This window comes from Dipodomys spectabilis, unplaced genomic scaffold, assembly GCF_019054845.1.
Source record: "Dipodomys spectabilis isolate Male_0828 unplaced genomic scaffold, ASM1905484v1 ptg000017l, whole genome shotgun sequence".
In the NCBI taxonomy this organism is placed as follows: Eukaryota; Metazoa; Chordata; class Mammalia; order Rodentia; family Heteromyidae; genus Dipodomys; species Dipodomys spectabilis.
The window spans coordinates 8832358-8846287 of record NW_024870694.1 but is presented as its reverse complement, the minus strand read 5'-3'; the positions used below and the strand labels follow the sequence as shown (position 1 = coordinate 8846287).

At 41.9% G+C, this 13930-nt stretch overlaps 1 protein-coding gene across 1 annotated transcript in view; it reads left to right on the top strand.

Annotated features, from left to right (window-relative positions):
* The window catches only part of Heg1 (heart development protein with EGF like domains 1), a 91465-nt gene that overhangs the window by 60145 nt on the left and 17390 nt on the right, over positions 1–13930 (top strand). The window contains exons 13-14 of the mRNA XM_042668249.1: positions 5028–5162; positions 13726–13768. Of these exons, the coding sequence (XP_042524183.1) occupies positions 5028–5162; positions 13726–13768 (178 nt within the window). The remainder of the gene's footprint in view (positions 1–5027; positions 5163–13725; positions 13769–13930) is intronic.

The window sequence follows — 13930 nt, the reverse complement described above, 5'->3', positions numbered from 1 at the left end:
GTGTTGCTTAGAAGTGTGCTGTTCAATTTCTATGTATTTGAGTGATTTCTGCAGTATGCTTTGTTATTGAGAACTAGCTTGATTCCATTGTGGTCTGATAGGATACAGGGGATTATGTCAGCCCCCTTGTATTTGCTTAAGTTCCTTGCATGAACTATGATATGGTCTATTTTGGAGAAAGTTCCATGAGCTGCTGAGAAGAATGTGTACTGTGTTGTTTTAGGGTGAAATATTCAGTAAATGTAAGTTAGTTCCACTTGAAGTATGGCCTCACTTAATTTGGTAGCTTCTTTGCCAATCCTCTGGTTGATAGACCTGTCCTTTGGTGGGAGTGGGGTGTTAAAAGTCTCCTAGTATTATTATATTGGGATCTATTTTATTCTGTAAGTTTGAGAGTATATGCTTAACATATTTGGGTGCTCCAATGTTTGGGGAGTATAAGTTGGTAATGGTAATATCCTCCTCTTGGATTTTTCCCTGTATTAATATGTCACACACAGTTTTGTATGCACATGGCCTTGAAGGCACCTGGTCCTTGGCTTTCAACTTCTATTTCTTCTAGACAATAGGGGTAAGAGGAGGGGCTATATGAGCTGATAGAACAAAGAGAAGCTACTCTTGTTTGCTGTGGATACAGGAACTCAAACATGGAGTGGACATGATTCTAAGTGACCCCCAAACCATCATCATGGTTATTACTAAGCAAAATTTTTAAAAAGCATGTGAAGTATTACATTTTTAACTGCCTCAAAAATTATAAGGTCATATAATAAGACTAGAAGAATGTAGGACAAAATGCTACCATAGGTGTTAATAATGATGAGGGCTTTCCTGTTCTGTTCTTCTTTTTTAATTTGTTTAAAATTTTTTAATGGTTATTATAAAAGTGATGTACAGAGGGGTTACAGTTACATAAGTCGGGTAATTAATACACTTCTTTTTAGACAATGTCACCCGTTCTCTGGCTTTCTCCCAGTTTTTTCCCTCCTATCCCCACCCATAAGTTATATAGCTCATTTTCAACATATCTGTTGCTTCTTATCAGAAGCTTCTAAGATGCATCTAGGGTAAGATAAAGGAAGAAAGGGATTAGAGTTAGGAAAGCAGACTTGGACTTTAGGATTGGGGGGCGTTTTACATCTATGGTGGGAAAACTATGCTGGAATCAAAATGATTTCTGCAAAGGGGCCAGTACCACTTGGAGCATCATAAGTGATGAAAGTGGGTTCATTTTACCACATCACTAGAGCTGGCAAAGGATGTAGAATCTAGTCTAAACCTCCATCTGCTAGCCAGATGCTGGATATAAATTAAAGGTATCAGGTTTTGGCACTCTATCTGGTGGTTGATTAAGGACATTCCAATTGGGTCACGATGTTGTAACTGCTGGTTCACAGAGCTTCCCACATGGGCCAGGATATTGCAGAGCTTCAGTTCTGGGTAGTTAACATTTCACTCCAAGATTAGTGCTGGAGGTCGGCTAGTTATGTATTTGAAAAAAATTGGCTAAACTTTTTGCAGTTGAAGGAGCTATCATTTGGGAAATTGGTGTAAAAAAAATTCATTGTGCTCAATTACGTTGTGATAAGAACGAGACTTTTGGGGTTTACTTTCTGATTTCCCTTGCTGAGGCCCCAAAAGTGCCCATTTTTCCTCCTCAGTGAGGATGCTATCAATTATTTATGGACTACATTCTACATGATCACCGAAATACTTTTTTTTTGGTCCCCAGCAAATGCTTACGTGCCTTGCAGTTCAAGTGGCTGGATATTTGGATTTATAAAAGTCTATGTATAATGACCCTGTCTATTCTCTTCTTCAGGCTGCTTGGATATAGCTTATAAGAAACTCCTGTGATCGGGCTGGGAAGGTGGCTCAGTGGTAGAGCACTTGCCTTGCATGCATGAGGCCCTGGGTTCGATTCCTCAGCACCACATAAGCAAAAAGAAAAAAGCCGGAAGTGGTGCTGTGGCTCAAGTGGTAGAGCGCTAGCCTTGAGCTGAAGAGCTGAGGGACAGTGCCCAGGCCCAGAGTTCAGGCCCCATGACCGGACCCAAAAAAAAAAAAAAGAAACTCCTGTGATCATTGCTTCTGTGCTGAGGCCTTCATTCTTTTTTGTTGTTGTTGTTTTTGGGTCCGGTTGGGCCTGAACTCTGGGCCTAGGCGCTGTCCTTCAGCTCTTCAACTCAAGGCTAGCGCTCTACCACTTGAGCTACAGCGCCACTTCCGGCTTTTTTCTTTTTGCTTATGTGGTGCTGAGGAATCGAACCCAGGGCCTCATGCATGCAAGGCAAGTGCTCTACCACTGAGCCACCTTCCCAGCCCTGAGGCCTTCATTCTTTACTTTTCTTTTTTGAAGAACAAAGACAGCTATGCCTAATGGCTGAAAATGGGCTCACTTTCCTGGTTTTCTATTCATGCCTTCTCCAGGTTTTAACCACCATCCAACTTGGTCTCTTGCAAACTTTTCTAAGTGCAAAATAAGTATACTCTTATTTCTGCACATATGAGTATTTTTTTAGTTTATGGGCAGCACTGGGCTACTCTAGATACCTCCATTGGAAAAGAGAGGGTTTTTTTTTTTCTCTTTGAGTTCCTTGCCTTTCAAAGAACTGTAGGTCATGACCTCCAAAAGTTTAGAGACCTTGGCAATCCCCTGTGGACTGTCTCAGCCCTAGATTTACTTAAGTGCTCATTGTCTGTTTTGACGGATGTTATGCCTAGGAAAGACTATGGGAATTGTGAACATAGAAAAATCCCATCACTGGGCCTAAAATGTGTGGTTCTGTTTGATGGATTTGTGCCAGAATGGTCTTTGAGAATTTTTAAGAAACAACTCATAGCTGAGGTGGGACTTATTCTCCTTGCTTTTGCATGAAGTTGCTCTGTGCAGGGAACTATTGGTTTAACACAGAAATAAACATTTGCAAGTAGCCTGGATCAATGAGCAGGATAGAAGGAAAACATGTCATTGGCTTCCAGAAAATATCTAATCAGGCCAGCCAGGTCTGGCCCTGGACAGAGCTGTACAGCCTAGAGAGCTTTACTGTCCTAAAAGTATTAAGGCTAAGGGACTATTATATGAGGAATTGTGAAGGTTCAGTGCCTCTCTAGTGCCAGCTTTACAGTGTTTGCCTGGTGAGATTTTCCATTTTAAATTCTTTCCCCTTTAAATACAAACTTTTTACAATAAACAAAAGAAATTTTATCACACACACAAACGGGGCTCTGGTTTAGCACGTCAGCTTCCACTGATAAAGGCAGGAAATTCAGTGTTGAGAATGGAATTGTGTCCTGCATTTACCTCCCTGCAACCAGGCTATCCACCAGCCCTAGCTCTCAGAACTCATAAGAGGGGTTGATGATGGGAATCCTGTGCAGCCTGAGCCCTGTGCCAGCCCCCCTCACTAGAATGTACCTACGCAAGGGACAGTTGGAATGATAGTAGGCTTCTTAATAGGTCGGAGTCTTCTTTAAGGTTTAAGAGGGAAGACTGTGCCTAGAAAATAAGTGGCCATTCTTCATTGCCTTCCCTTTGCAACTCTCTTCCCAAGTTGATCTAACTTTTGCCTCTTGTACATTTCTATCTAACTTTGTCCCATATATGGGTGGAGCTGAGTTACTATTCACTATCTACTTGGTTTCAGATTTTTGTTCTACTGCCTGTGAACCCCATTTACACATGGTTTTTTGTTGGGCCTATCTCAGAAGATAAAATGCACCCTCTTATCTGCTATATAAAACCTTATATAAGATCATATGCCCAACCATGAATGCTTTTTATGTAAGAATGAAGTGATTCTTCATTATCCATGACTTAATAAGAGCCTAAAGTCAATATGGAAGCAGCCTGAGTAATCGGCTCCTTGCCTGTTTCTTGGTGGTGATATGGTGGCTGATAGGCTGATAGCACCTTTGCCACATATGTACCTCATGAAAAATCCCAAAGAGCCAGAGAAGAATTAACCTCAAGGAATCATCACTGTAATTGGAGGACAACTAGATAAACATAACTAGACTCCAGCTTTGGGTATGCAGATGATTGCTCATACCTTTCCTTACAATAAGTTTCTGTTATGTTGCTTCTCTACCAGAAGTGATTTTGGCTTCTCTAGGGTAGGAGTGGGGAATTTGTGGCCATAAGATCCTTTGGTACATGGCAGGACAGATGCTTATGCTTCTCATACACTTCTCAGTGGCTGCCCATGGCCATCTGCTTATGCTGATAATTTTGCATGGTCCATGAATGAAGTTATAAATTTTCAGATGGCCCTTAGCCAAAAAACTGTCCCCCTTAAACTGAGTACTGGTGGCTTATGACTAATCCTAGCTTCTTAAGAAGCTGAGATCTGAGGTTCATGGTTTAACGTTAACCCAAGCAGACAAATCTAAGAGACTCTTATCTATAATTAACCAGCAAAAATCTGGAAGTGGAGCTCAGGTTCAAGTGGTAGAGCACAAGCTTTGAGCAGAAAAGCTAAACAAGATCTTGAGGCCCTGAATTTAGGTCCCAGAACTGGCATCAAAATAGGGAGGGTGGAATCCCTAACCTTACTAGATCATTCAGACACAGACCAAGACACACTTCACCCGAGGTAAATCTGGCCAGTGCTAGTTGGTTTTGGTCCTATCTCAACTAATCTCAACCTAGAAAATGTTCTCATTTTTTGAGTTTTCTTTGACTCTTTGGCCTGTACTTCCCTCCCCTCACACAGTCCTTTGGTGTGAAGCAACAGAACACCTTACATTGAGGCCATCATTTGCAGTGGGTATCAGAGAAGGGACAGTGTCCTGTTTCTTTCCAGCTTGGTTTCTCCATGGGGAATAGTAGATTTTGTAAATGGTTCTGGGCCTGACACAGGAATAGCAGAAGGCTTTGCAGAGCAGACCTCTGAGACGAATATGCTTTTCAGGGACCCTGTGGGAAACTCTTTCCAAAGCCTCTTGAAATAGCAGATCAGGCATCTTGAGATGTGAGATAAAGAAGGTTTTGTTTGTTTCATTGTCTTTTTTTTTTTTCATTCCAGCGGGCAGCTTGTGCAAGCGGAAGAGTCCAGAATGTGACAAAGAGACCTCCATCTGCACTGACCTGGATGGCATTGCCCTGTGCCAGTGCAAGTCAGGCTACTTCCAGTTTAATAAGATGGATCATTCCTGCCGAGGTACAGACAGGTTCACCCATCATTCTGAGCCCTATTTCAGGACAGAGGTGCTTCTATCTACTTGGTATACACATATTCTCTCTCTTCCTCTCTCTCTCTCTCTCTCTCTCGCTCTCTCTCTCTCTCTCTCTCGCCCTCCCTCCCTCCTTCCCTTCTCCCCCCCCTTTCTGTTCTGGGTGTATTCTTCTAAACTAGGAGTGACTATTCTTGTTATTTTGCTCACAGAAGAATAAGTTATCTCCTTGGAATAATAGTATTATTTCTGTCTGGTGCATGCTAGCTTGTCCAATCTGATTTGAAAGGGGAAAAAAAAGAATGGAATGCTTATGTTAATACCTTTTCTTATTTTCACTTGGAGAATGTTAGAAAAAATATTGTTGTATTTCCCAGAGATTTATCTGTTACCTGCTAATCTTTTAAGTTGGGAAGACAAGCATGGAGTCTGGCCTGGATCTTTAGGGTTAGCTGTGGCTCAGTAGTCATTGTACTCAGCTAAAGCTCAGAGGACCTGAGTCAGAGCTCAACCCTGCCTCACTAATCAAATTTCATCTTAGATAAGCATTTCATGTCTCTGAGCCTCAGTTTTCTATTCTTTAAAATGAGTGTTAAAGACAGTCATTATATATTTTAAGAATTGAGGGAGGCAATTGTATGGAGGTGCTTGGTAAGCTCTTGTATTTTTTTCAGGTTGTTGTTAAATGAATGTGGTACAGCTTTAAAAGTTTCATAAAGTACTTGAGAGCAAGCTGGGCGTGGGTGGCTCATGCCTGTAATCCTAGTTACTTGGGAGGCTGAAATCTGAGGTTCAGGTTCAAAGCCAGCCCAGGCAGGAAAGTCTGTGAGACTCTTATCGCCAATAAACCATCAGAATACCAAAGTGGCACTGTGGCTCAAGCGGTAGAGCTTGCTCACCTTGAGCTGAAAAACGCAGGGACAGCGCCCAAGCCCAGAGGTCAAGCCCCACGACTGACCAAAAAAAGTATTTGAGAGCAGAAATCTAATTCTACTAACTTTTTGGGTAAGACTTAAATTTATTCCCTTTGAGATAAAGACTGTTCAATGAATGCAGTTCAAGAATATTGCTTTAAAATAGAATTAATTCATGTCCAGACACTCTGTACCCTGCCATTAAGAACTGCTGCCCTTGTGATCATCACAAAAACTGCCAATACATAGGGCTGTTCTTTTATGGAGCTTTAAGATTTATCTCCCATTAGAATGTGGATGGCACAGATTTCCTATTCAGTTAATACCTTGCTGGTGACAGATGTACTGGGATCTGAGTAAAAATCACCTACTGGGGAAGGTGACATGCTGCTTATTTCTGTCAGGACTTCCTATTAGCAGACGCATTCCATCAAAAGAATACAAAACTGTATTTTGGGTCAGTGTTCTCATCTAGAGCTTCAGACCCTCTGACCTTGTTTGGTTTAGATAGGAAGTTATTTTAAAGTGGACATCGGCAGCTCTCCAGGTGAGACCTGTGAGGCATTTTGAAGGAAGGCCTGCCCTCTGAGTTGGGCATTCATCCCAGTACATGACTGGAACACAGCATTTCTCAGTACCATGCCAGGCTGCCGCTTTGCTACAAAGAGATAATGATTCCTAATTCCCTTTTATCTTAATGCTTAATGCAAATGTTCCATGCCCTTCTTAGAATTGAGGATTTGAGCCTGGCTTCATGCAGGAAAGTGATGGCACTTGGTGGGGTGCTGTGCAGATGAGGCCAGAGAATACAAAGCAGACAGGAGTGTAGTTGTGTAGAAGTGCCCCTGTGTGTTTTTCTTTAAGACTGGCCCTAACAAATGGATGGAACTAGAAGAAATCATGTTGAGTGAGGTAAGCCAAGAGCAAAGAGACAAATGGCACATGGTCTCCCTCATAAGTGGATGGTAAATCTAAAACGTAAGGTGATGTGACAAAGTTAACAAGGCTTGAGAAACAAAGGACTTCCACTCATCTGGTCAAATCACTACTAAATAACCCAATGCTGCTGATCACATACATGGTATATATGTGCACACCGGAGGGAAACCAGGAGGAGGACACAGAACTAGAGGGAATCAGGGAAAAACATACAACAGCGGGACCCATCAGCTGCACTGGACATTGATCAAAACGAACAAAGCAACTCAATGGCAGCGATGGGAGGGAGGGAACAAGTGAGAAAGAGGGAACAGCTGATGCTATGCAAAACAAAAGAAATGTACATATCACCCAATGTGGAAGAAATAACTGTATTGCAAAGCTCATAGAACTCATAAATGTTATAGACCACAATAGACAATTTGCCCCATGAAAGTTAGAATGTGTTTGTGACTTTAACTAAGCATCAGTATCCCACAATACTGTGAAAATTTGGGAAATTATGTAATCAATCACAATAAAGAATTAAAAAAAAAAAAAGAATGGCCCTAACCACCTGCTTCTGGTTGGCCTAAAACCTCTTCTCTATATTTCCAAGTGAGCAGTTTTCATAATTGAGCCCCTCACATACTAAGTAGCTGGAGTGAAAGTGGCTTACATTTGATTTTGATTTTATATGTAGCTTTGAAAGTCCAGCCAAGACAGTGTACTGATACTTTATGTAAGGCATTAAGACGTGTGTATATGTTTGTGTATAATACAGCAATATAGAAACTTGCTAATATATAGCTTGGATTGTAGTGATTTAGAAGAAATATACATACACTCTGTTTTCTGTTTTCATTAGACAAAGGTTATATCTATTTATGTATCTTATCTGCCTGTAGAGATATTTTTTAATTTTTTATTTATTTATTTTTTTGTTGGTCATGGTCTTGAACTCTGAGTTTGGGTGCTATCCCTCAGTTCTTCAGCTCAAGGCGAGCACTCTACCACTTGAGCCACAGCACCACTTCTAGTCTTCTAGTAGTTTATTGGAGATAAGAGTCTCACAGAGTTTCCTGCCCAGGCTGGCTTTGAACTGCAGTCCTCAGATCTCAGCCTCCTGAGTAGCTAGGATTACAGGCGTGAGCCACTGGCTCTGTCTCTATATAGATAAATAAATCTTTATTTCTATATAGATAGATAAATATTTCTCTAAAGATATATCTATATCTATCTATATGTATCTCTCTCTCTCTCTCTCTATATATATATATATATGTGCTCTAACAATACTATGCTTTCCAACTAGTTATCCAAGAAGTAATGTAATAGCTTGAATAGCTTTTGTCTTGTCACTGAGGCCCCATGAAACTCCTCAGTAAGTAGTACGTGTGGCCATCAGGCCTCCAGAGATTGAATTTTGGAGCTTCATAGGCCACAGCCCTGTCAGCTAGATTCTCATAGGTTAGTGGTGACATCTTCTGGTCATTGGTCCTGGAGCATAGGCATATTTAAAATTCAAATAGGTGCCTCTCCTGTAGGCTTCTTAGCTTCTTTCCATCATGTAGGCTTCATGAACCACAAAGTGGGAAGATAACTACCAGGACACAAATATAAATTCTAAAATATCTGTTTGCATTTTATCAGACTACAAGTGCCCTAAGAGCCAGAACCATGTCTAAAATAGTCCTTATCCTATTGTGGGGCTCAGATGTCTGTTAAATGAACACAGATGACAGGGCAGCAAATTTGGTAGGAAGAGATCAGCACCTCTTGATTTAGTTTGCTGCAAGGATCAAAAGAATCATTAAAACTCCACCTTTTTTTCTTTCTTTCTCTTTTTTAAGTCCATAAGGCTTGAATTTGCTTCTTTCTCATAGCAGTGAGAGAAGCCCAGTTGGGGTATAATTGGTTCGTCTTTAGTGCTCTGTAGTCACTCCCTCTTGAGTATGCAGTGAGAGGCTGGCCCTGATGAGCACCAGAGCTTCCTGGTAGGGCTTCCCCTAAGAGCCATCAGGACAGCTCTAAGCATGCAGTAGCACTCTATTGAAGTAGCATACAATCTTTGAAGAATGACTAAATGAGCCTTTGTGTGTGTGGGTGTGTGTGAGTGTGTGTCCTGGGGCTTGAATTCTAGTCCGTGAGCTGCTTTTGCTGGAGGCTAGCACTCTACCACTTGAGCTCCAACTCCACTTCTGGCATTTTAAAAGTAGTTTATTGGCGGTAAGAGTCTCATGGACTTTGCGATCTGGGCTGGTTTTGAACCACAATCCTCATATCTTAGTTTCTTGAGTAGCTAGGATTACAGATGTGAACTCCAGTGCACTAGCCTTGACCAGAAAAGCTAAGGGACAGAGCCTAGGCCCTAAGTTCAAGCTCTGTGATCAATTAAAAAAATTCCAGGAGGCTGGGAAGGTAGCTCAGTGGTAGCATGCTTGCCTTGCGTGCACGAGGCCCTGGGTTTGATTCCTCAGCTCCACATAAGCAGAAAAAGCCGGAAGTGGTGCTGTGACTCAAGTGGTAGAGCGCCAGCCTTGAGATGAAGACCTGAAGGACAGTGCCCAGGCCCAGAGTTTAGGCCCCATGACCGATCCCCTCTCGCCACAAAAAAAAAATTCCAGGAAAGAAATGTGTTCAGAATAGAATGAGATTAGTGTGACAGGGTCTGCCAGTGCTGAGATGGGTGGGGAAATGAGCATTCCCCAGGTAGCCTGAAATCTGAGCCCTGGATCACCTGTCCCTAGGTAGCTTCCTTCATTCTCATAACCCTGAGTATTATAACATGATACAGAAGGAAGGAGCCTGCCAAGCACAATGCTTTTTGTACTGGCCAATAAAAGGCAGATTTCCTCAGCTCATTCTTTAGAGAAGCCCAACTCTAGTAAGGCCCAGAAGAAAATTTAAGGTATCAGAGATTGGAGATGGGACCTCATTATCACATTTCTTTTTTTTTTTTTTTTTTGTTGGTCGTGGGGCTTGAACTCTGGGCCTGGGCGCTGTCCCTCAGCTCTTCAGCTCAAGGCGAGCGCTCTACCACTTGAGCTACAGCGCCACTTCCGGTTTTCTGGTGGTTTATTGGAGATAGGAGTCTCACAGTCTTTCCTGCCCGGGCTGGCTTTGAACCGCAATCCTCAGATCTCAGCCTCTTGAGTAGCTAGGATTACAGGCGTGAGCCACCAGCGCCCGGCTCATTATCACATTTCTAAATGGGATATGATTATGGTCCATCTTTTTGCATAAAAGATTTGAAATGCCTAATGAGAATTCTTATAAGATGTTATGCATTTTATTAGAATACAAAAAATGTATTTCAATCCATATCACACCATCAGTCACTTTCCCTTATCCTTTTGCTATTAATAATGTTAAGTTTTTATTGTATTTTATTTTCATACATACAAATCTACTTGGACCACATTTTCCTCTTCTAGTTAACTAGCACAACCTCTTTCTACTATTATGCACCCAACCTAACAGTTGGTCTCTCTTTCCCTCATCTTTTTATTGATCACAATTTTCATTGAGGTTCTTTAAAGTAAGATTATTTTATTTTATTTTATTTTATTTATTTATTTATTTTTGTCGGTGGTGGGGGCTTGAATTCTGGGCCTGGGCTCTGTCCCTCAGCTTTTCAGTTCAAGGCTAGCAGTCTACCACTTGAGCCACAGTGCCATTTCCGGTTTTCTGGTGGGTAATTGGAGTCTCACAGACTTTCCTTGTCCGGGCTGGCTTTGAACCGTGATCCTCAGATCTCAGCCTCCCGAGTAGCTAGAATTACAGCCACTGGCATCTGGCTTTTAAAGTAAGATTTTTAAATATTTGAAAGATAAATTAGACTGAGGCAAGATTAACAACTTTATGGAGTCCAGAATGATAATGAAAATGAAGAAAAATAAACCATATGTTTGCTAAAGATAGTTACTCATTCAGGTTCTGAATTCCTGGACAATAAATCAAAAATAAGGAACTCAATTTTGAAGAATGAAGGTTCATAATGTAAAGTATAGCTAGTTGTTCAGGAGAATCTCCATCCTTTTAGGCACTGGAGCCTGCAAGAAATTCCTTTGGGCATCATGGTTCCTAAGAGGCATTGCAGCATCTATGACATCCTGCAATAAGTGCCATAGAGATTTCCCATGTCTGCTTCTTATAATAAACTGCCCTTCGCACATGAGAAGGTAGCTTAGAAAGGGTGATTCTAGGATCTCAAACATTGCAGTTCAGTTTCACAGCCCTTTAATGATCTGCCATGAGATAGATTACAGATTATTATATATTTGTATGTTGTTTTTTGTTTTTGTCGGTCATGGTGCTTGAACTCTGGGCCTGTGTGCTGTCCCTGAGCTCTTCAGCTCAAAGCTAGCGCTCTACCACTTGAGCCACAGCACCACTTCCGGTTTTCTGGTGGTTAATTGGAGATAAGAGTCTCACAGACTTTCCTGCTTAGGCTGGTTTCTAACCACGATCCTCAGATCTCAGCCTGCTAAGTAGCTAGGATTATAGGCATGAGCCACCGAGGCCCAGCTTGTATGTTTCTTATTTATTTGGTGATATTGAAGCTTAAACTCAGATCTTGTGCTTGCTAGCTCTGATACTTGAGCCATGTTCCTACCCCTTTCAAGCTTTCATTTATTTTTCAGAAAGGGTTTTGTATTTTTGCCTGAGCTTGCCTTGGACCATGATCCAACTATGGCCACCTCCTGAGTAACTGAGCTAATAGTCTGCACCACCATGCTCAGCTTATTTTATTTATTTTTTTGGTCGGTCATAGGGCTTGAACTCTGGGCCTGGGCGCTGTCCCTCAGCTCTTCAGCTCAAGGCGAGCGCTCTACCACTTGAGCTACAGCGCCACTTCTGGTTTTCTGGTGGTTTATTGGAGATAGGAGTCTCACGGTCTCTCCTGCCTGGGCTGGCTTTGAACCGCTATCCTCAGATCTCAGCCTCTTGAGTAGCTATGATTACAGGCGTGAGCCACCAGCGCCCGGCAGCTTATTTTATTTTTATTGATAGTACTTAGGTTTGAACTTAGGGCCTTGTGTTTGCTGAACTGCCACTCTACCACTTGAGCCACACCTCCAGCCCCAATTTTTTGATGGTTGTTTTGTTTTGTTTTTTATTGTGAAAATACTGTACAGAGGGGTTACAGTTACATGGGCAAGATAATGAGTACATTTCTTATCAAGCATTGTTGCCTCCTCCTTTGTTTCCCCTTCCTATCCCTTCCTATCTCCTCCCCTCCCCCCAAGTTGTAAAGTTTGTTTTTCGACATAACAATTTGTACATCTCATTGTTGCAATGGGTCCACCTGTATCCCTATTTAAACGCTTTGTTTTTTCCCTTCCCCTCCACAAATTATACCAACATCAAATACAGTGAAAGCAGAGGTTATACCGTGGGGGAGGGACATACAAAGCAATAAAGAAAGCATCTTATAAAATATGTTTGATGATTATTTTGGAGATGGAGTCCAGCCAATATTTTTGCCTCACACAGATCCTTAAGATTTCAGCCTTAAGATTACAGGTGTGAGCCACCAGCACTTTGCTCTAGCATTTATTTTTTATTTTTTATTTTTTTGGTTGGTTATGGGGCTTGAGCTCTAGGCCTGGGCGCTGTCCCTCAACTCTTCAGCTTAGGGATAGCACTCTATCACTTGAGCTACAGTACCACTTCTAGTTTTCTGAGTGGTTTATTGGAGATAAGAGTCTCGTGGACTTTCCTGCCTGGGCTGGCTTTGAACTGCAGTCCTCAGATCTCAGCCTTCTTAGTTGCTAGGATTACTGGAGTAAGCCACCAGCACCCGGATTCTAGCATATTTTTTAGAAAGGGTTGCAGTAATATTTTTGTGTAATCTGGCCCCAAATCATGATATTCCCATCTCTGCCTTGCACATACTTGGGATTATAGGCATGTGCCACCTTAGCCTTAAATTAGAGATTATTTAGAATGGTGTTTTCCAAATACTCTTCCACAAAACACTACTGATAAGTTAATAGATAGTTTTTCACAATAAAATAGGCAAAAAGTTGAAAGGGAAAAAACTATTAACCACAGGCTGGGAAGGTGGCTCAGTAGTAGAGTGCTTGCCTAGCACGCATGAATCCCTGGGTTCAATTCCTCAGTAACCACATACACAGAAAAAGCTGGAAGTGGTGCTGTGGCTCTAGTGGTAGTGTGCTAGCCTTGAGCAAAAGACACTCAGGGACAGAGCCTAGGCCCTGAGTTCAAGTCCCAGGACTGGAAAAAACAAAACAAAAATTTTTTTTCTCTTTTTTTGTTGGTCATGGGGCTTGAACTCTGGGCCTGGGGACTGCCCCTAGCCTCTTCAGCTCAAGGCAAGCACTCTACCACTTGAGCCACAGCTCCACTTCTGGCTTTCTGGTGATTAATTGGAGATAAGAGTCTCATGGACTTTCTTGCCCAGGCTGGCTTTGAACCATGATCCTCAGGTCTCAGTTCCTGAGTAGCTAAGCATATAGGTGTGAGCCACAGGCACCAGGCTTTAATTTTTTTTTAAACACTATACAGTCGGAATTATTATCTGTTTCTTATCTTCTGCTTATAGATGGGAAACTGAAATCAATAAAGAGGTTAAGAAATGTTTCGGCTTCTAAAATGTTCTTTTTTATACTCAGGGTAGCCGGCAGGTAAACATGAGTTCCAACCATGGAGATTAATAAACACATTCATGGGTTTTTCTTTTCTCTTATAGCATGTGAAGATGGATATAGACTTGAAAATGAAACCTGTATGAGGTAGGTGCCATGGCCATTTACTCTGATGAAGTTGTTGCAAATCCTATTATAAAAACTATCCTAGCCGGGCGCCGGTGGCTCACGCCTGTATCCTAGCTACTCAGGAGGCTGAGATCTGAGGATCACAGTTCAAAGCCAGCCCGGGCAGGAAAGTCTGTGAGG